The sequence below is a fragment of the Spodoptera frugiperda genome, chromosome 28 (genome assembly GCF_023101765.2).
Source record: "Spodoptera frugiperda isolate SF20-4 chromosome 28, AGI-APGP_CSIRO_Sfru_2.0, whole genome shotgun sequence".
In the NCBI taxonomy this organism is placed as follows: domain Eukaryota; kingdom Metazoa; phylum Arthropoda; class Insecta; order Lepidoptera; family Noctuidae; genus Spodoptera; species Spodoptera frugiperda.
The window spans coordinates 3,594,535-3,619,581 of NC_064239.1; the positions used below are offsets into that span (position 1 = coordinate 3,594,535).

At 33.8% G+C, this 25,047-nt stretch overlaps 1 protein-coding gene across 2 annotated transcripts in view; it reads left to right on the plus strand.

Annotated features, from left to right (window-relative positions):
• The window catches only part of LOC118264958 (uncharacterized), a 157,653-nt gene that overhangs the window by 19,074 nt on the left and 113,532 nt on the right, over positions 1-25,047 (plus strand). For both annotated transcript variants that reach the window (XM_050705994.1, XM_035577631.2), the window contains exon 2: positions 23,484-23,689. In XM_050705994.1, coding sequence (XP_050561951.1) covers positions 23,484-23,689 — 206 coding nt within the window. The remainder of the gene's footprint in view (positions 1-23,483; positions 23,690-25,047) is intronic.

Here is a 25,047-nt window from a genome sequence, read left to right on the forward strand (position 1 = left end):
AGAAATTTTCATTTTATTTTATAACCATTTTGTATGTAAAAATAAGTTTTTATTTCAGATCTGAATGCGTAGTCTGTGTTCTAGTTACGTACAATGGAATATTCAAATTTGGGGCGAAGCCAAAGAGCTTTGAACGTTTCATGGTGGAGCGATCGTGGAATATAAGGGCTGTTTAGACACATCACCGAACAGCACCACTATACTCCACGGAATGGGTGCGTTAACTGAAAATTATTGTTTATTCGTAAACACACATCAATGGCTTCTCACTTACGTCTTCATTTACTAACGAATAAGGCCGGGTGTCGTAATTAAATTGTTGCCTCAAACTTACCTCGACGATACCACACAAAACCACAACTTTTGGTAAGGGCACCAAAATAAAACACGCCACGCCTTCAAATTAAGGTTTTCCTATTTCCTCAACGCACGTAATTGCCATTATCAAAGTAAGAAAACAAAGTTGTTTATCTTTTTAGGTTATTAAAAGGCTTTGCTCGTGTCCAAAATAACTATTTTTAGACTAAATCAGTATTTATAACTCAAAGAGCCGGCCACATCAATCCGGCCGTAGCTACTGGCTTTAATTTGAAATGTATTTCACACAACCTCACTTTGTAGCTTTGATTGCCACTTCGTGAGTAGAGCGTGGTTTTAGCGGTATGTGAACAAGCCCTTATAGGCAGGCAGATTCTATGATACATCCACTTTATTCGCTCGATTTCGAATAATTCGTGATTCCAGCATTGTGATTGGTTAGCTTGGCACGGTGAAATAGATGTGTGCAAATCAATGCTGTACGTAAGACGGGATTGCCGCACGAACGATCTTCTCTGGCTGTGATAGATTCGTAATGGATTATGGAAAGTTATGGTAAAGAGAGGCTGTGTACATTTCGGTGAAATGAAGTTTGCTACCATGAACTGTCGGAGGCCAAATGGATATTGTTATGTTGCGATATAATGCGGGTCGTTGTGTATTTGGAATCGATAATGTTCGAAAATGAAAACGTGTTATGTTAGGAACCGGGAACATTACCTACATTTGTAATGATTGTATCGATATTGCAACCACTACACACTCAACATTATACAGTTTGTTATTGATTATTATGTTTTTCAGCTTACTCACGTAATTATTTGACGAGGAACTTTACTAGTTTCAAGCTTTGCTAGAGGCTCATAAAATCATGACCAGCATTTAGTAGAAGCGCGACAATCGCAGCGTCGTGTATTGCGGAATGCTGCTCATGAATAGCCTTTAGCATGTTTTGAAACTAGTCGAGTTTCTCGTCAAACAGTTACTTGAGTAAGCTGATAAAATAATAATTAATTTGTAATGAGTAATCATGATAACAGTAAGTCTATGAAACTTGTTGATCTCTTGAGATTTGGTAATCATAGGCAAATCTGATGTTGATATGAAATAATAAAGATTATACAAATGATAATATATCAAAATCTATAAGGACTCGATTATTATTATCGATTTGTTACAAATACAACTACTTACTACAGTGTATTACATCCTACCTAGAATAAAATATTATTGAGTTATTCGATTGAACTATTTGATCTGATTTGATCTTACTAAGAATGTACCTCTACCTACGCTTTCAAGGAATAGTAACAGGAGGTTGTTTTCGCTACTAAGTAATTGTTCTCAAGTCTTGTTTAAGCAAAATGTTATTGAACTTTTCAATAAAAGAATTTCATAGTATACCTACTACCAAATCTTCTATACACACAAAAAACTTACAAAAAGCAAAAAGTGGGTGTTCCATTCCATGCGTACTCCTACGTCTTCAAGGAATAAAAGACTAAATGTTATTACGTAAAGCCAAATAATCTGTAAATGAACCTAGCACAATACACCTCATAAATCACATCTCCCAATTTTATAAGCTCTGACCGAAGCTATCTATTTCTTTTATGACTGGCCTAGTCGTTTCTGAGATAATCAGGTGTATACACATAAATAATGGAGTGGCAATAAAGCCGTTCAGCTTTAGTGATATATGGCCTTCTTATTTGCTTCTGTTTAGCATTATATCATCCGAAGTTCGAAGTGTTGAAGGTTGAATTGATTCATTGTAGGTGGTGGATGGTATTGTACTGTAAAGCTTGCAACTGTTAATTAATAATTTTGAAATGAATGGGAGTGATGAAAGCGGTTTCGTGAGGTTTCTTGTTTGAAATAGAAGTGTTTTATCGGGAGTAATACATTTGCATTGAGGTACCTATTTGTTTGTTGTTTTATATGACGTGTTTCTCTATATTGATTTATAACAAAGATTGATCCTGAAAAAGACAACAAAACATAATGAAATGAAACATAATGATCAAGCCTCATACAAATTGTGTATTTAATTGTCCCTTTAGACACTGCGTAAAAAGGAAAATAAATACCTAATATTTTGTATCAATCTGACATAATATCACACAACCAAGAAACTTTTTACATTAGAACATATAACTTGAATGATCCCAACAAAGGCCTAGATTTATTTTAAAATATATGCGATTTATATCGTACTATTATCGTTGCTCGGTCGTATAAAGTAGATTTAGGTAGCACACACCCGGCGGCCATACACAATGGATAAATAACGCCGCACCGCGTGAAACTTGAATTGGATCCCTATTTCATTGTAAAACGATGTATGTACATACATGTTACATAATAAAAAATAAACTGACGAAACGTATAAAAGCTGTCTTCTAATTTGAAGTTATTTTTTTGGGTTCAGGATCTCTTTTTATAGAGAAAGAGCTAGATCTAGCTTTGACCTTTTACCTAATTTTTGCTGGGAAAAGGTCAAATATCTAGTACTTTTTGTTAAAAAAACTGAGTGCTACGGTACGATCGTAATAGTGACTTAATGCTGTTAGCAGAGTAGATATGAATGTGTCCTTTATGGGATCGTCTAAAGTGTGAAATAAAAGCTTACGTCAACTGATTCGAAATGTTGTTGCTCTGATGATGAGCTACAGAGAATATGAAAATTTCAACAGTACTGCTTTCTTAGTGTAGGTACCTATTTATTAACAAGGATTCTGATCCTGGGGAAGCGTCTTTCTGGTACATAAAGTTTTTGATAAATTACGTAATATTTTGTAGCTAAGGTAATTTTTAGCAACAAAATATTGATTGGTCCTAACCAAAAATAAAAGCCTAATATCATTGAAAGAAAAAAGAACAAAGAAAAAGAAATATTATACAGTACCTATACTAAGTCTTCCAATGAGCCTGCCATCAAAAGAAAAAATACCTCAGCTCTAAAGCCTTCACCGTACAAAGTATTTATAAACACAACAAAAAAGAAACAGTTCTTTTGTTCATCATGAATTGCTAAAACCTTAATCCTTCCTCTCAAGCTTCTGAGTAAAAAATGGCCATTTTAACGCTCTTAAGATGCAAATAAGATGCAAAATCGTCAGTATCTTTTGTGTTGATTTGTATAGGATACTATACGCTTTACTTTATTTAGCGCCCAACACTTGCCGTCAAAAGGAAAGCCGTCACGTACAGTCAGCACAGCTATTAAATATGCAGGTAAAAAAATAGTGATTGACCTAGTTCGCAGACAGTAACTATTATTATACTAAACTAGCGGACCCCGCGAACTTTGTTGCACCTTAGAAATTTTTCTGCTCATTTTTACCTTTTTTTTCTTACACAAAAACCTTGTTAAGGATTTTTATACTTGCTAACTAATAAACCAAATACAAAAAACTCCAAAAACGGTTCAGCTATTTTCGAGATTTGCGCTTAGCGACACATTTATTAATTTTCATAGTATAATTTCTTACCAAGCCACATCTACTGTAACCAGTGGTTGGTTCAGTAGCTAACCAATGATAAATCTTGCACTGAATCTTATTTTCTTACCTGCATAGTAAATAGCTACGCTGACTGTACTTGTCCAAGATGCATTAAAATTTAATGAGGCGTTCGTTCTTGTCACACTTAAGCTGCATCGTGAGTGGCAACGTATTTTACGAGCAACATTTCCACATTTAGTGAAGTCTTAAGTATTTTATGAAGTGTCAAAACAGCTTTAGGACATGTGACGTACCAACATTAGTTGACTAGACTTGTTAGTTTTTACTTTTTCTTGGTTCTGGAATTTTTTGTCTCAAAATCAGTAAATGTTTCATTCGAAAAGCATCAGTATGTTATAGGACTAAGAACTATATTTCTGTGATATCCAGTACTATATATTTTTTATTATTATTGACTGTTTTTATGTTTATATCGGGTTCGACCAACTAGGTTCAAGCTCGAACGCTGTTTCTTTATTTAGCCATAGTTTTGTTCCTCTAGTTATGTTTAGTATAATTGTATCAGTTCACGCGACTAGAGTTGTGGGCACAGCTAGTTTTATGACTTTTATTTGATATACCCTATGTATAAAAATATATCATTAGGTCTATTTTTAGATCAAATATATTGTATTTACTTTTAAGGCCTTTTCATTCAAACTAAATTCATTTTTAAAATGCAGTCAAAAAGGTTTAATTTCAATTGCAAATAACGATAACTAGTTTAAACTTATGTCTCTCTTACTGTCCGTTCTAAGCTAATCGTTTCTACTCCCTGATTTCATTTAGAATGGCAGAGAAAGACCTCTCACACGCTTGTCGCCCCGATTCCATTCTGAGGCATTCTTCCAAAACTTTGTATCTACCCTGGCAATCTTCCAACAATGACTTTACCCTGGCAATCACAACTTAACATAAAAATTTCAATTTTTATGTCTGCAAGCGCTCACAAAAAAGATTCTGGCCAAATTTCGTGCGTCGGAAAACATGTAAGTGATGTAAAAGCATGTTTTGTACGGCGATTTTTCGTTTGGTATTTTTAATTTACGAGAATTGCGGGCTTTTATCCTTTCTGATTGTGTGCTTGATGAAAATGTGAAACGTAATTTCGTTTTCTACGATATTTTTTATTTCTTTTACTTATTACTTTTGCAACCTTTGATTTACACAGGATGATTTTAATTTGTGCCGTCTTATTTTTTAGCTTGTTTTAGAAAGAACTTAATTTCATTAATGAGTAGATTACAATAAGAATGACCAATTAAAACACCGTTGGTATAAGTTGCAAACATATTTTAGGAATTTCTCTACCTCTATAAGAATCACAAAACTAAATTTATACATACAATATTACGACATACCTACGCCGTATTATGATCGAGTAGTTTCCAGCACGGTTGAAATCCGTCGTGCGGAAAACTTATGAATATAAAGCCTACAAAGCTTCACGCGAAGGATATGAACGGAAATCATTCTATTCAGGAAAGGACAGACTGTTATGAGCCCGCAAGTTCAACGACCGAATAAGTACCGTCAGCAGCATTAACAGCGAGAATCGAAGTCGCGATGGCGTTAATTAGACACTTACAAGATTTTTGTGTGTAATACTACCTCATTTGGTGGTCGTAAACATGACTCCTATTCTTCGATGCTGTGCGATTTTCACCTTAAAGGACTTGGGTATATTTTTGATACCAAATGTTGGAATTCTATATTCAAGTTACAGTGTATTTTTTTTAATTAATTTATATACACCATATAATAGACATATTCATAGGCACTGCATATTCCAGGAGGAATTACTTTGACCATCAGCTCAAAAATTCTGTTACCTTTGGTCTTTATTGACATTTAGCTCACAAGCCCACGCTGCTAGACGAGCTTCCAGCTAATAGATCAGTCAATCAATTAGACTAATTAATCCGCAAAAATACTCGCAGCACAGAAAAATAAAAAGAGTTTGACCTAAAAATACACACTGCATAGGTATTTATTTTTGTCGCAATGCTAAATAAATTGCTCTCTCACACGGCTGTTGGCGTGCTCAACTATCTACAGCTTAATAACTTAGAACTAATCCTATTTACCGAGTTTTCTGAACTATGAACTAGTTTTTGGTCGTGACTTTGTTCTCATAAGAAGCTAGCTCATTTTCACCCGTTCTCATAGGAATTATGAGAGATCCCCTCACATTACTCCCTTACACAATACTAGCACCTAGTCTGAAATAGCTCCCGAGGTTTGGCAATAGAATGGACCCCTATATCGGGCTGGTACTGAAAATCAGCGTCACGGACTCGAGCCTTCGTGCCCAGGCCACGGCATTAAGCTGAGCACCAGCCTTTTGCGTTGCGACGCAACTCTTATTTAATTTTATTGTGTACCTGTATTCTCGCCCACTTTTGTCTCATAGCGTAATAAACGGTTTTGCTTTTTTTTTCTCTCTATATAACATTTCATAACTGAACTGGTTAAGAGTGGGTAATTTATTTTTTCAGTAGTAGCTCAGAGTCTGAAAATGTGCCTGGTATATGGCAATAGGCTCACCACCATTGTACCATTGTACAGTGGTATTACGTGCCATAATCTTCAACTCTGCCTACCCCTTAGGGTATGAAAGGCATGACGATATAAAAAAAACACATTGTAGATATACGTGGACTTCGTAGCAACAGTCAACATCGTCATGAACCATATATGTATAAGCACCTATATATAGTCCCTTGACTTTGCAAATAGGCTGGCCACTTGTTTGTAAACCTGTAACTTATAATAACTAGTACACATACAACTATGTTAGTTCTCAAAGCAAAACTTGATGAAACATGAATAAGCTAGGCTGTTAGCGTTGGCTAATTAGTTTTAAACATGATATTATTTTAGTTCCTTGCTCTAATTACAACAGAATTTTTTGAAAGAAAATTCTGATGTACCTGATAAGTTCCTTGCTCTAATTTAGGTACATCAGAATTTTCTTTCAAAAAATTCTGTTGATGGACTATAGACTCCATCTGCATAAGATTTATTGCCAATAATCTCTACGCTTAGCGCTTGGCAGCCGGGTTTTATATTGTTTTCTTTTTTTGTATAAGCCGGTAAACGAGCACACGAGTCACCTAATGGTCAGCAATGCATATCCGAAACACCAGAGGTATTATAGGAGCTTTGCTGGCCTTTTGGAGGTTAGGAATTTGAGGGTTGTTGGGGAATCGGGAATTGGGATTATTGAGGATAATTGGGACTCCGGTATCCTCACCCACGCGTAGTTTCACGTTGGTTTTCTGTGAAGCCGTAGTATCACTCCGGTCGAACCTGCCCATTCGTATCGAAGCATCGCTCTCTCATACTTAATTACACAATCATCAATCACATTATATACGTGTATATCCCAATCTAAAAGGTTCATCAAAAATACTCAAGTATGTAGTTCCTTATCGACTATTACGACTTTTGGGGGTTAGGAATACCAGCTAAGAAAATGCTAGAAAGTTTAGTAGTGGCAAATGTACTCCACTGTGTCTCATGCACCACCCTACAGTTACCACAAAGCACAAAGTTTATAAGACTAGTATTATTATAAAATAAGTGCGAAATTCCTTTGACAACTGCTAGCATTCATATAAAATTTTACCTTAACAGTAGTCCTTAAGCGTCCTTATACTTTATTGTTCAGTACGTCAGCTTATTGATTTTTCACCTTCAATTTGGGCTCGTTTAAGAATTTTTTTCTAACAGAAAAACTCAATTAAACTTTTGTACGATCTTTAAATTGGCTGCGAACTCCAAGTTAGATGTTTGCCTTAATTTGATTTCGTACACGTATACCTAATGTTTACTTAATTATTCATCAAATTTTATAGGCATTGTGGATATGGATAGCGATTTACATCATTATTTACAAAAAGTTTGTAGGTAATTGGTTATTTGTATATTATTTTTTTATTCATTAATAAAGGAGTACCAACAGCTTCTGTATAAAGATTATCAAGTACAGTAAATACGTCATATGTAATACTATTATAACTGTTTTTTGGAATTCATCCTGTCCTTTAAAAAATATTTTAAACACATCAACATCTACCCCACTATAAGTGGTCACTGCCAACGGCCTTTTCTCACACAATAATGTTTTAAACTTAATTATCTTAATATTGACTCTTTCAGGCATAGGTACTTACTCGTAATACTTAGTTGTTACAATGCAATAAAAAACTAAAGCACATAAATCGTTACACAAGACAAAATAAAAAATAATAAAATGAATAAATTTATTAAGCTCCATAATAATTCTGAGAATTATGTTCAATAAAGAAATTAAATATATAAAGAATTTTTAATTTAAAATTTTCTATAATCCCGTACATGTATTGTATGTAATATGTAAAATAAAATATACTTTTGCTGAAATATTAAAAAATATTTTCTTACAGCTTAATGATTTTACTCCCAGTACCTTTAATACACCTACTTATTTGTTTTTTTTTTAAATCAATAAATGTATTATATGTGGGATTAACTATAATATAATCATTGTTATTATTGTACAATAATATTTGAAATCCGACTGAGCGTAAATAATTTGAGACATATTTGACAAAGACCGAGCAATAAAACTCTTTGATTAGTCAACCTTTTACAAAAAAAGAAAGTGAAAGAAAGACATTTATTCTCACACAAAAAACAAGGGTACAGAGTATTGTAACTACTATAGTATTTTAAAATGTTGATTTAAATTATAGCAACCTCTCATATCGAAGAGGCTATAATATAGTTCAACAGTGGACCTTAAAATATAATGGTGTTGAACCTAATTAAAAGTTATTGAAAATTACACGTCAATTGATACTTCGTTAAGTTAATGATCACGGTAAAGGTGAATCAAGTAATGAGGTAATTCATTTCATTATGCAATATATGGCACTTTCATATAATTACGTGTCAGTGTAATTAATTATTATTATATGTAGCAGTTAACTGTTTCTCTATTCTGTAGGTAACAACTACGTAATAAATTAATGTACTGATTTAAATGTGTGGTTAATAAATAGTGTTTTGAATGGTGGAATAGGTACTTAAAATTTCAAGTTAATTACTTAAAGTGAAAGTCAAAGTCAAAATTATTTATTTCAAATAGACCAGGAAGGCAATTTTGAATGTCAAAGCAAATAAAATAATATTTATAACGTCTGTCTGTCGGTCAGACTTCTAGTGAAGCTATTTGCTTGTTCCAAAGTATGGAGAAGAACGAGCAAGAAACTCCATTGGTTATTCTTTTTTAATCAGGTTCACAATACAATTCTTGGTTACATTGTTTTGCTGATTCTATTATGTGAGAACAATATTACACCAATATCCAGTCAAAGAGATTAAAAAAGATTATTGGACCAAACATTAGTATCTAAAAATAAAATAATAGCACACTTTTAACACACTGTAAATCAAGTATAGTGCTAACAGGACCTTATGCCTCAGTGGCGCCAACTAGCGAGCACTAAAACGAAACCCACAATGTGGCCTCCATCGGTCCAATTGCGAAACAAAATGGCTCCACTAATCGAATTGTTTTGGTCGGTAGTCTAAAAATACCATCAAATTCAATGAATATATTTATTGTTTCTCTTTTTAGTTCACTCGGGGATTTGGTGCTCAAATAAATAAACTGTGAAGTTCAATAAAAATATGGTCGAAAATTACGTTACGTATTTGTTTTGTGAGCCAAAAATGTTTTCAAATAACAGAATAGAATGTGCTAACTGCCTTGTCGAAGAGCTTATTCTAAAATTTTCTAGCTTTCGATAAAGACTAACTAAAAATTATTGCTGTATAAATCTTTCAAGTAACAAATCCAGTTGTTGTGTCACAGAAAAAAGATGGTGGCAGTATCTTTTTTATTTAGTATGTTCACCTTCATTTTCTTTGCGCAAAAATATTAATGGGTTTCCGAAAAAAAAGAGTCAAGGAATTACTTTATATTAAAATACAGACGTGCTCCACCGTAGGCCGCATCATCACTTACCATCAGTTGAGATAGCGGCCAAACGTCGACCCATTAAATGTAAAAAAAAAAATATGACAAATGCATATACCTACTCGTGGCAAGTTTTTTCATAAGCTAAGGTTCAACTTCTATAAACTAAAATCATGCAAGTGTGAGCGAGCCACATTTCGTCACAATGGGCCGCCTCGACCAGAGTAATACCACATCCTGACAGAAAACCAACTTTCACGAAAAACTAAATTTCCAACAAATAATCCCATTTGCAAATCACACCTCATCATAATCATCATCATCATCATAATTGGCCACACACATAACACTATGACACTACGCCATCACAAATCCATACTCACATTAGATTGCAATTACGGTAGCAAACTTACCCACAGATTACTAACCATTGCCGAATTATTGCTCGTACAATACGCAATTACAATAACATTATGCGTTCATCTGTGTAGTGGAGAGCCATGTTCTAGCATAATGAGTCAGCTCGACCGGAGCGATCGGCTCGACTGGAGTGATCGGCTCTACTGGAGTGATCAGCTCGACCGTAGTGTTACCAAGGCCTAAAGAAAAACCAGCGTGAAACAACGTCTGCGTAGTGTTTCGCTTTCTGGTTACTAGATGCCAACTTCTCTAAAGCTATTTCTAACTCCTCTTGTTTTATGGGTGTGCATGGGTGGAATAGATTGCTTACGTAGCAAACTCGTACTAAGTATACTGGTAATAATTCTTTAGTTTATTTGTCAACTTATCCTATAAAAAGTGTAGATTAATGGATATAAAATACAAATGAAAGCTTGGATGATGTATACTTAGACCGTAAATCATGATGACCGATACAGATTGAATTAGTGCTGCATTTTTATTTATTTTCCGTTCATCAGCCGCCGTGAAACCGTTTTTTATCGAAAATATTTATGGCTGAATCGGAAAAATAAATTGTTCACTTTTATTTTGCATATTTTTAGCGGACTAAATTGTTATCATTGAATTTTATACAAGTTTATTATTACGATTTTGGTGATTTTTTAGTGGGTGTTGAGTTTTATAGTGTTAAAAATAATCTGTACATGATTGTACAAAAAATAATATGGATTACCTTAAATGTTTTATTTGTATGTTTATTGCTCACAATTTCTTATCTGTAATATCTAACGAACCTAATTGCCTATATTTCAAGTCAAAATCAATTACATTGTTAGAATCACAAATTGAGTTCTTAGCAGTCGTTTATTAATGATTTTCGATACGATCTTCCAAAATATTGAACTCAAAAATAATTCTAGCAAATAAAATAAATATCACGAGACATTTATTAATTAACAAGAATAAATACAGGCCACTTACAAATGCGATGTTGTTCTTCTATTAAGATTAAAACACGCAACGAATATAATTCTAATATTAATAATAACGAAGACATAATTTATATTCTAGAGATAATAATTTTATGAATTAATTTATTAATTTATCTGCAAATAATTTTATTATGAAATTTGCAATATAGCTTTCATGATACTAGGTCTAAAATTGAAATTTTAAATTATATAAAACTGGGTCTCTTTTTTTTTTTTTTTTTTGAAGGGGAAAAAAAACCACCCCGTTCTTACTCCTGCTTTTCGAGCCGGAGCCCCGGTAAACCCGCTAGGTAGTCCGCAGCTCCGGGTAAAAAAAAATAATAAAACTGGGTCTAGGAGTCACTGAACCAGAGCTGCATATAAAACAGAACTGCGCATTGCCTCGAAAAGCAGGAGTAGGAACGAGGTGGTTTTTAGTCAGTAAGAGTCTCGCCTCATTCAATGCTGGAGAAGTCATTGAATGATTTTCCACCTTAAAAAAAATGGCGTCATGGAATGGATAGCAGTTTCCTTAAAATAATATATTTCTGTGATTAAATATGACAAAGTAACAATGAGTTTTTTCGGTTTTTCTAAAATTTTTCAGTAGTAGCACGGAGTCTGGAATTGTGCCCAATATATAACAATAGGCCCACCTTCTATTACTTGGGACTTATAACACAAATTTTGAAAAGTGGGCGTACATCTCTGTCTACCCCTTAGGGGATAAAAGGCGTGACGATACCGTCGTGTACCAACGTAATCCGAATTAAATTAATCAGCCTAAGATTTTCAATTAATTAAATAAACCCATAGATATTCTAATATTGATAAGCTTATCTGATTTGAAGGCTGTCTGGCAGATTTTGATAATATAGTTAGTATTAAATTCAGTACGTAGGTATTATTTTTTTTTCTTTATAAAGTACAATGGATTTGGGCCCTCCCCTCAATAGATCGACTAGCTTCAAGCCATACTGGAGGCTCATATTCATGAGCAGCATTCCGCCACACACGACGTGGTGACTATAGCGCTGCTACTGTCGTCAAACAGTTACGTGAGTAAGCCGATAACATAATAGTTAAACTATTATTCCATTTAAAAAGCCCTATCCAACGGTATATCATAAATGTTGCTATTGATGGGTGGACCCAGATACCATAAATTTATTCGCACTCTTCTTTTTAAAATTAAATTACTGCAGAAGTAAATTCTGGGAAACGCCTATGTATAACATTATATTTTTTTTACAAAATATAAACAACATTTTATTTATTGTACCTATATGTAGCAACACATTATATTGATAAATCCGGCTATAATCCCTTGTAGGCTTAAATATAAAAACGACGGAATATTATTCAAATATGTATATTCCAAACACTAATTTATATATTAAATAAATTCAGCTTTTTATAATCCATTAATAATTGAATGTTTTTATGGCATTATGTATAGCAAAATGTTTTGATACTTATCGCTATGAAAATAAAGTACACTTTAGTAATAAAATATTGTAAGTACTGAAATTAAGTTAATGTTCAGCGACATTAAAATCCTACATTAGTATGTATTAAAGTTAAATATTATAATTTTGTTTAATTTACGGTACATTTTGAAATGACGGATTAGTGGAGTAATTGCTGACGTACTAAAGTCAGTCTAGTTAAATATTATTGGATTATATTTTTATTGTTATCGCTCTGCGTATAAAATAAAGCTCTATGTATAAAACAACTTATAATAAATCTGATCTAATCATAAAGGTACGAAAACCATATTATATAAATCGTTTTAAATTTTAAAGACATATTCTCCGGAATATGGACGTTTTCCCAAACTAGAATTTCCTCCTGTATCGTGGATGCGTTTACAAACATAAAATTTTACATGCACATGACACCTAGACCCGAAACATCAATTTGTGGATTACATAAAGAGTTGTTCCGTGTGGGAATCGACTGCTTCATGCTACGCGGCAACCGCACCCACCGTGCTGTCAAACTTCATGAAATATAGAAGGATAATAAACGCATCAGCGCTTGTTAACTTTTACCAGATGAAGGATACAATTCGAGGCTCGCATTAATAAATTAGTAAATCCGCTGAAAAATACCAGAAGAAGTAATTTAACAATCAAAGCATAGCATTGTATACTATAAACAACAATCTACCCCCTCGGAAAAATCCATTAAGTATGTTGAATTGGGGTTTCCTAGCGTAACCGTGGTCATACTATTCTACAAAATTATATTTATGTAGCAAAATCCCGTGGTCACAGATGCTCGTGTATGAACATCTATCAAAGAACGAACTGATCTTGCGAACCCAATTATTTGAAGATTATCATAGCTAAGCTCAAGCGGATACAACATTCGTTATATTTGAATCAGTATTGATGTATTAATGTCCTACTTGTACCGGTTTAAACGCGGTAAGCTTTCTGATGAACGTGGGCGGAGGCTTATGAACATCCTTATTATTATTTATGTATCAATAAATAACTCATATGTGATTTTAAGTGTGGGAGAGCCATGGTTCGGCATGAATGGACCGGCTTGACCGAAGTGATACCACAGCCTCACAGAAAACTGACATGAAATAATGCTTGCGTTGTATTTCGTTGTGTGAGTGGGTTACTGAAAGCCCGATTACCACCCTTCCCAGTCTTTCTTATCCCCGATTCTCCAACAACCCTTAAATTCCTAACCCCTAAAAGGCCGGTAACGCACTTGTAACGCATTTGGTGTTTCGGGTGTCCATGGGCAGCGGTGATTATTTGTATTTGACAGGACTGTTGATGGACAACCGGACCATAATTATGCTACACAGAAGCGACATCTGGCAAGGAAGAAAACTGTAACCCTCATTAAGTTAGAACCTATAATATATCAAACACTAATTCTCCACATTTGACTTACCTTACGTGGCATTTAACCAGCATTGCAGTGACTATTAAAAATAATAACGAAAGTAAAGCAAACACCGTACAGAAATACCGTACTTAAAGCTAGTAATGGCTTACTTTATGCAGCAAACACCTCCAATTTGCACAAGAAACTTTTCCTCAACCCTTCAATCAGCACCACGTCACTCGGCACAAAATATTGACATCAAAACTCAATTCGTTATTTGTTACCAACAGTTATTAATGTGTAATGAAAACAGAAAGATATGGTGTCGTTAAATAATAATAACTTGAAGATTGCCAGAGTTACTTGGGGAATTTCTTCGTTCGTCGAAACTTACTGCATAGCAAGTAATATAATGTGCGCTTAGAATTTTACGATCAAGGAAATTACTTTGCGAATATTGTTCACGTCATTTCGCTATATTAGAACTCTCGCATTTGACACCCCTGTAGGTAGGTGGGTATACATATAATATCTTGCTCATTTACATCAAATATTATACCGCGTTAGATTTTATGGGCGTATTTCACGGTATGCCTTTGATAGTTATGTGTTATCATGAATGTATTCCGAACCTGATCTAGGGTTTTCGAATGACTACTAAATTTTAGGTGCGTACTTATACTGAATTATAATACAATCGTTCCAAATAGGGCTCTGTACGATACAAGTATTGCTTCGTCGTGATAACACATTTAAGATATAATTTTCACTCCACTGATTGGAGGGTTGAGTTCGGTAACGATGTATCGAAATCCAATTTGCGTCTACAAGTCTACACACTATTGGATAAATAAACCCATTACTGAATTCGTGTCTCGAAATGTAGATAGATATATTCCTGTCGAGCAATATGAATAGATAGGCTGGCACCATCAATTTATGCGGCACCACCATCACAGCACGCCTCTGTCGGCCGTGCTGACGTAACTCCCTAAAATCGTTCATTTTAACGACCGGCGAAATGTTTCATTTCTGGCTACCGTATACTGTTATGAACATCGGGTATGTCCAATGTTCATGACAGAGCGCAATGTACGCTTGACATCTCATATTTGGCCGGCGTATAAAAATTCTTGTGAATGAGTCCTAAACGATCCGGTTGGTCGTATTTCCTATGCGGCGTAATGGCCGTTTCACGCATAATATGAACGAGCCAATCATTCATGGATGACCTACTTCCACATCCAATAATAATAAGGATGTTATGGCACTGTTGATGAAATGCTCATTTTCTTAACCGGTTATGTAAAATTTGATGTGAAGGGTAATGTATTCGCTCGAAGGGTTTCGCTAAATTATTATTTGCGATCCGAACATAATATTATGATTTTATGCTTCCCGATTTTAAGGTTGCTTTTTTAAGTTATTTAAGTTTCGGAATCTAAAACATGGGGAGTGAAATTAAGATTGCAGATTAATGGTAAGCGTCCACAGGCCCGCATCGTAGGCATCACACGAATCATACGAAACGGATTTTACTTTGCCTTGTATAGAAACTCATACAACTGCGTCCACTGATCCGCACCGTACGGACCGCATCATCGGCAATGCCTACATACGGAAAACGTATGATGCGGGCCTGTGGACGCTTATCTTAACTTGAAATTCTTTTTAAATTTTTGCTTTATGACTAGTCACTCCACACAAATACAAAAATCTTTAACTCTACATACAGAATAACAATGACCAACCACAAACATAACTCTTTCGGTCTAGATTTTATTTCTTATGCGACATAAAAATGCCAAACATAGTATTGGACTCAAGTCCAAGACAGAATATCTCATAGAGTGGTAGACAGATATATAAATAGAAATGTATGTATGTATGTATGTGTTATATATTTTAAATATATACTGTTGAATTAATTTTACATGTAAATCAAACAAATAGTCAGAAGCATACTTAATATATTTCATACACAGAAGAAGCTCATAAAATAGATTGCCCCCTTATAAGTGGCCAGCTTGCCACAGATAATATAAGTATGTACGTATGGCATCGTATTGATATAATAAATTAAAAGTTCGTGAGTTTATGTATTTGTCTGTATGTTTATTACTCAATCACGGCAAAACGGCTAAAGGGGTCGGGATGAAATTTTTAACAGGGGTAGATTATGCATAGATTATGGTCTGGAATAAAACACGGGCTACCATTTACCTTACCAGACCACGGGCGAAGCCGCTGGTAAAAGCTAGTATTCTCAACAAGAACTTGCTCTATATATTCCTTCATTATTTATTTGGCACACAACAGACATTTCGTCCTTCTTTGAACAATGTTGCGCATTTGTAGTATATTAGATACAATATATAATAGTTATTACATGTATGTATGTATTGTTAGACAGTACTTGTCCGACATTTATGATTGTTGTAACTGATATTATTCATGTTATCGAGAAGTAATTTTTTTGTTAGATAATAAAACAAAATTATTAAACATTGCTAATAATTATTATGACTGAATAAATGCGTATTATCTCAAACTGGCCATAAACGTAACAAGTAACGTTACATGATTACTAATTTATCTAACCTTAACCTTTAGTATCTGTTACTCTTGATTGCAATTTATAAAAAAAGAGAAATACAACTAAATGTAAGTTAAATATCAACTTACAAACACAACAAAACAACTCCTCTAGTTTTAAAATCTAGGAAATGAAACCGCTACTAAAAGTTAGTATTTATTCAAATAGCAACTTTAAACTAATCTACAGTTAAACTAGACAAATAAATAAAACTTTAGTTTGTTATATTTTTACTGTATACCTACGAATATTCATACAACACAAACACACTAAAGTAATGTCTGTCTTTCTACCTAGACAGGCAGAAAAACAGACATTACTATGAGAAACAGACGTTTCTCTGAAATGAGTAGAACGATTTTGAAGAAACTTTTATCTGCAGGTAACTTACCTACTTTTTTTTGAGGGCGGAAAATCATCCAATGACTTCTCTCGGCGAGACGAGAGGGAGTGTCAGACTCTTACTGACTAAAAACCACCCCGTTCCTACTCCTGCCTTTCGAACCAGAGCCCCGGTAAACACGCTAGGTAGTCCGCAGCTCCGGATCAGGCATCTTAAGGAGTAGTATAGACTTAGTCACAATGATCGTAATCCACGCGAGCAAAGCCACGGGCATCAGTTAGTTAAGTAAAAGATACACAAAACATAAGCTAACTGCTCTCAAAAGTCCAGTTTATATGAATAAACATACAGTTAAACCCACTTGAACTCATTCGTAGGAAATTGTAATATGGAATTTAGTTAAAAACTTCGCATTGGTATTCACCCTATTTAGCGAACTACACAGGTCATTAGAAATACTAGAACATATTAAAATCTAATTAAAATGGTACAAGTTCTAGATATTTTGTAATTAAAATACTTTTTAACATTACATTACGTATTCTTACATTATGTATTCTTGCTCGATCTTCTCCAATCGAAGCTACACTTCGGAACGAGCACCTAGCTTCACTGACGGACAGACTATTATTTATTTCTTTATTTGTTGATATTTTAAAAGTACCTATTTATGGTTTCATTGGAATAAATGATTTGACTTTAGCATTAATAGCCAAAAAACCGTACGAAGTGAAAGAAGTTATCACAGAAAGTTACGAAGGACTTTCATGAACACGACCTTTAGTAGTAAACAAGGTGACACTATTTGACGTGATTATTAGCTAGAATATTAGTGCCATAATGTGCACCTCTGCCTACCCCTTCGGGGATTAAAGGAGTGACGATATAAAAAAAAGTTTATTAGCTAGAATACATCTGTAATGATAGAATAATCATAAAAAAAAACTGAATCTGAAAATTTCTACTACAAACATAATGCTTTTATACTCGTATACCAGAGTATGCAGTGCACGTATTCACTTTTCGTCAGTTAGGTACACACACAAACAATTCCAGATTCGATGCCATATATGAGAATTTCAAACCAGACGCCAAAATCATATTTTCAGTCAGCTACAAAAATCTATCTATCTGTAGGTTTGCTTACTCGAAAATAGAATATTCACATAAGCTCAATTTTTTTATGAGATAAACCGGTTAACGAGCAGATAGATCACCTGATGATAAGCAATCGGCGCCACCCATTACTGGCTTCTTGGGGGTTAGGAATTTGAGAATTATTGGGGATTCGGGGAGGTAATTAAGCCTCCGGTAACCCCACTCACACGACGAAACACTACGTAACCGTTGTTTCATGTCGTGCCAGCCCATTCGTACCGAAGTATAACTCTCCCACACTTAATATGTCATTCATATATGTATATCCATAGAAAATATGTCAGCAAATCTAACTATAAAGTGGGTTATTGCCACTTAATAGCCTTAGCTTTCATTTTAATAATTTAATTTACGTTCACAGAAATTCAAGCCATGAATATATTGAATGGAAGTTCTAGAACTCACTTTTTCTCTTGTAAACTGGAACTTTTAAGTGGACCGTTGACTGAACACGAGGAACATTAGCTTGAGCGTAAACTGCGCATATTGCACGAATGCTGTCAGCGCTATAATCAGTCTTAGTGCTTGAAAATAAATGCTTAGGAAAGTTTTCCTTTAGTTTGTAGAAATGCATCACGTTTATTGTAATAGAGCAAGCCTAGCACAGACACTATACAGGATAGTTTTTTTTTTGGTGCGGCAAAATTTTCTTATCTATTTTCATAAACGGCAACAGAACACGTATTTGTATGTTAAACTTTTATGTTTAGTTCTAGAGCGTATGACCATAAAAAAATTAAGATAGGATATATTTCATCGGTCATAACAAGAAATTTTTGTGATAAATGTAAGAAAAGAAATACGTGTTTATGTATACGTGACTTAATGAATATAATATAAAAATGATGCCATACCTAAAAATAAATTTCTGTATAGTTAGTGTAAACTCTGATGACCGAGTCGGAAATCTGTCTACTCTAGATAGAACATAGCAGTGGCTTTGTGATGTCTAGACAACACAAGCCATTCATAATGCATCAAGTTCCAAATAGAAACTTTCATGAAAACATTTCTCTAATTTTAGAACAGGTACACGAGTACACATTATTGTTAGAAGGACATCCAAAAAAACTTGTACCTACTTACGTTTACTTTCCTAATTAAATAAAACATTAATAAAAACTCGTGGAATTTTTTCGTCACATTAATTTGTTTGTGAAAAGAAAACTTGGGTAGACGAAAAGCTAGCTGGAAGAAAAATATTTCGGTATAGAAAATGTCGGTGTACCAGGTATTAGGTAAAATGGAGGAGGTTTATATTAAAATGAAGCCCACAAATAGCTTCTAACGCTAGACACAAAAAGACAGTTACTTAGGTAAATGAAAAAAATACGGCAACGCCACTTGGTTGGGTAAATTTCTTACTGACATATTTTCCCTCTTTTAGGGCCAAAAAGTACACAGAAATTATTATGAAGCTCAAAAATATTATCTTATAGCCTTAACAACTTAATTTTGTTGTAGGTAGACTTAAGTTAATGCACAACTTTACTTCATTCATAACACGCCTTTCATTCCCTAAATTGGTGGATAGCTATGAACTTTATAAGGTATACAGCTTTTTATTTATTAAATGATTTATTTTATTTATTATCTTGTTCGTAGAAATATTTTCCAAAAATCTATCAAACGACTCGATGTAACTACTGCTTTTAAAAAAGATAACAACTAAATACATAAACTGTAGTAAAATATAATTTAGTTGTGGTTAATTGTATTGCCATAGTAAAAAGTCTACAAATAATACAAATATTGATTACACCAATTTATTGTAATTCTTTCAATGTATGACAAGGACACTGACGAAGATTCCGTGGAGAACTAATAGTAATTAAAACAAAAAAATAAAATACATATAGGTCACAATAATAATAAAATTACAAAGATTAAATGGGACATTTCAGTACTTAAAAGGTTATCTAAGTCAGAGACAAATTACTGCCCGGAATATTTTAATGCGATATCTTATAATAACAAGCTGTAACTTATTACAAATAACATGATAATGTTACTATATTTGTAAATACGGAAAGACCAGGGTAAATAATTTAATAAATTATGTGTAGATATATAACGGACTTATAACACAAATGGTGAAATGTGGGTGTACATTGTATAGCAGCATTACGTGCCGTAATGTGCACCTCTGCCTACCCCTTCGGGGATAAAAGGCGTGAAGTTGTGTGTGTGTGTATGTGTAGATATATCTTGGGTTGGCAATCATAACTTGAACTCAAACAGACTGTTATTCAGACTGGCCGTGATGTTGTGGTTAATCATTTCAAGGTGGCTAATTTGATTATTGGCCTCATGTAGCTGATGTTCTAGAAGAGCTTTACTATGTAATGTTTGTTCGTACTCACTGCTACACTGACTGAATCCGTCCACAACAAATTGGAGCCTATCCCGAGCCTCAATGGATTCAGTGTGTTGAGTAACTAACTGAGCCAATTAAAATTTCTTATTATTAAAAATAAAATTCCTTCTCATTGTCATCTCTTTCCTTCAGCAGTTGATCACACAACTCCTTTGAAGCCTTTAGTTCGCTCAAAGCCAGGTTGAGTTTTGACTCCTCTTGGCGAGCATGGGCTTTACGAGTTAGAATCATATTGAAAGTTAGATAAGGAGACAGTAAGATGGAAGTCTAAGTTAATGATATGAAAAATTGAAGTTGATTTAGTCAAGAAAACTGCTAGAAAAGTTAAGTAGTTTTAAACAAAGGAGTTGTGTCAACAACCGCAAAGAGGTTATGTTTACTAATATTTTTAACTTATCAGGCCTTATACTTGAATTTTACTCAGTGGTATCGTTGTAAATACGATTATTATAATGCAAAATAGCCTATTTCGTTCAAATTATACAATATTTTACCTGATATTGAGATGACAGTTTAACAAATTCCTTACGCCGGTAACCGTAAATTTCCCAACTTCACCAATTTCACAAAATCACTTTAAAAATACGAAATCTTCTTAGTATACACTATATATTATATATTTCCTCAGTGTTGAGATTGTTTCAGAGATTAATACACTAAAAAACATAAATTAAAGAAAAAATAATACGGACAGTAACAAATCAGCTGTTTACCCCAGTGTTGCCACAGCAAAAAAACCTTAGAAACATGCCTTATGATAAAGACCTCAAAGAAAATATTATCATCAGATAATCTTGTTATCTTACGAACAAATAGTTAAAGGTCTTTATAAAGACAAAATTAAACTCCCACTTCTGTCCAGGCGTATTATGACTACGAATCCTACATAAAAGCATATGAGTCCATTCTTATGTATGTACAAAAGTTAAGATTTAGTGCTCTGTCAAAAAAAAAAATCGTTAGACAAATTAATTTTGTCCCAGTTAGGATAGGACAGTTCCTATCCTGATTGGGAAACCTAAATTAACCTAACTATGGTGTCTTCGTGGACACCGTATTCACCAGTCATGTATGGTCATATTAACTTTAAAAATAATTAAAAGATGGTCAATTGACCTAAACACTTCTATTAAACAGTTGGATAAAACCAGCTGCAAAACCTTACACTGATTGAAACTCAAAAACAAAATCAAATATTGAACAGGAATCGATATCTAGATAAATATGTAATCTGGTATTTACAGTCAAATAAATTTAGACTTTAATACTATTGGAATTAAAAACATTATGCCTTTGCACGGATTTATCACCCTTTGTTTGTACGCAGCTGGTTAATGCTCCATTGTCAAATGTTATGTATTTCGACACCAGCAATTTATACTACGCTAACTCGAAATTTGGAAAAACTTTTTTATGCCAGTTGCTTAAAATGTGTGTTTACATACGTCATAAAAAAATTGAGAAGAAATATGCAAAAATAAGAAAGTTACAAATCTTATAAAACGCTAAGTAAAGGTACTTTTTGAAATCACTCGATTTATATTACGCCAACTATTATTAGCGGAGTGTGCGCGCGGATCACTTTGGTCAAAGACCGTGTAACACTGCACTAACTCATAGTTAGCGTAGTTTAGTGCGTTCGTGTGTATAATTGTTCGTTTGTAAAATGAACGACTTAGCGACTTTGACATAGTAAATACTTATGTGTTAACGTATTAATTAGTTTATTAATGGTAAGTTGACTATTATTTTTGTAAGTAAGTACATGTTCTTTATAAAATATTGAAATATGCATCAGATGATTGATCATGCACTACGACCTCCCGTACTACACTACGCTAACGTTGGTTAGACGTGTATAAGATGTAACATTTTTTTGATGAATTACGTTTATATACGGCTAACTTGCGCTAAATCAAAAAATAGAAATAATTAAGAAAATATAAACTATGAGATATTACAATGAATAAACTAAATATTAAGCATACCAAATTTCAAAAAAGTATCTTAATTAATGTAAAAGTTATCACGTTTTTCCCTTTAAACGCCTCTACTGTAAAGTACGCTTTTTGAGTTAGCGCAGTATAAATTGCTGGTGTCGATTTGTTTAACTAAAGGCTGGGATTAAATCAGAAGTTTTTTATTTGAACAGAATCAAATGCCTTAATGGTTGTTACGTATATCACAAAAGTGGTCGGTGAAGGTATGTAGTGGTATATGTACCTGCAGTGTGAAAATACATGACGCATACATAGGTATCTTCAAAGTTATAAAGCAAAAACTCAGTATTATCAGTTCACTATGTAATATAATTAATGCACAAAATAAACATAATATGTGTGCGCATCTTGTAATAATGATGATGTAATACAAAGATTGTTACATCCCATTGATTTGTTATTTCTTAGGTATCGTTAGGATGGAATATTCGTGATTTATTTGATTATCTATTTTGGAATTTATTTGTTGCTTACATAGAGTAGATAGTCGTGATTAGATTATGCTCATGTTTGGAATATGTTATGTATTTTGAAATGAAATAAACATTTCTAAAGCCTTGGTACGTTATTCTCTTATTAGAAATCTGTAGCCACCCATTTTCTAGATTGATAAATGCGCAATTATATAGAACCAAACCTAGAATTATTACGCAAATCTGATAGTAACTAAGATTATTAGGATTATATCGATCCGTATTAATATACAAACCAGTACAAGTTTGCTTTTCATTGAACGAAAACGAAACGAGAGTTCATTCGGTGCTCTGATTGGTTGCTTTATTCAAGCCGGCCAACCAGAGCGTTGGACGCGTTCTCGTTTCAATTACTTTAAACGTAAAGCGAACTCGTACTAAAGGACTGCTGAACTTATTTGGAATATAAACGTAAAGCGAACTAACGGTACAGATGAAAGATATCAAATTCTGAACAAAATCAAATTAATCTGCCATTATATCACAAAACTAATTTCTAATTTCCTTCTTTCCAGGTGCACTCTGCCTTCGAAATGTGCACGTGGTGGTTCCAGAAGCCGTGGAACGAGGTTCCAAAGTCGAGATGAAGTGCCTCTATGACCTCGAACAAGAGGTCTTATACTCCGTCAAATGGTACCGCGGAGACCGGGAATTCTGTCGGTATTCTCCAAGGGACGTTCCACCGTTGAAGATATTCCGGATACCCGGGATAGAAGTTGACGTAAGTCTTAAGTTAAAACACAAGGGTCCAACATTTAATGTCTGTGCGAAGTTCAGTTTTCGTAAACTAAGTTAGTTGTTTGACAAACGAATGAATTAGTGCTGTACAATAGTGTTGAATTTACAATTAGGGTGGATCTTATCTCTGTTAGTTAGGTATTCTGCTGCTCTACTGAGATGCGGAGTGAGTTAGACAACGGATCATGGATACCTAAATCAGATTTAAACATGGACCTATGTTTAGGTATTGCGTTTTTAGACATTTTTTTTATTTATACACACGAAAAAAACATACAACTTCACATACACCATGACTGCCAGACCTGAAACAACAAATTATGGATGACACAATGAGTTGCTTGCGGCAATCGAACCCACTACACGTGGCCCAGCCATGGGGCCAACGCGTCAAATCAAATCTTCAATCGTAGCACAACATATGTAGTTCATAGAAGGCACATGCTAAAATTGCCTACAAAAAGTAATAGTTGGATACCTATTTCTTTTTTGTAATAACTGTCCAGAGACATACTAAATTAACTAAAATCACAAAACCTAGTAGAGCTTTTCTCCATTAATGTACGTGAGTAAACCGTGATTTTTAGTTAGTAATTTGGGTTTTTCATTTTCCACATAATGAAATTTATTCAATGTTAAGTCCACTTAAAGTTTTTCTAAGCTTTATATAATTAAAAAAATATATATAATAGCCACACACACAAAAATATAAATACTATTTGTTAAATCCTGGGCCAGGTCGTTAGTTATAAGCATTGTAGTGTCACATTGCTCTAATACGTTGTAGGTAATAGGTATGACTTGACGAAATCGTGAAAAATGTTACGTAGACATTTTATTTTTTGACATACACAGGACCTATTTCAAACAATTAGGTATTATTTGGAAAATGTAGAAAAAGGTCGACGTGTACTTTTTGTAACTGTAATTTATTGGTAACCTTTCAATCCTATGTCAGACGAGCTGATAGATTGTACTTTGCTGTGTCTCTTTGTTATTTTTTCGTTCGAAAAGTTTACTTAATTGAAACAACTAGGTTTATATTTTTATTCAGAAAATGATGATTTAGTGCTTTGAACTTTTAGGATCTCTCTACATTACGTGCGAAGAAAATAGGACAGTAAGATATATTACTAATTTTTATTTCAATTTCTCACGGAAGTACGTTTATACGTAGCTACCACTCCTAAACTTTGTTACGTTTTATCTAAGTATTGTTAACTTACGGATTAAAAAGATTTATAATAGTCGTACCCAAAGTAAAATAAAGATCGCATACAATACAATTCAACACATGAGTTGCATATATTTTTTTATTTAGAAATTGCTTCAATATACCTA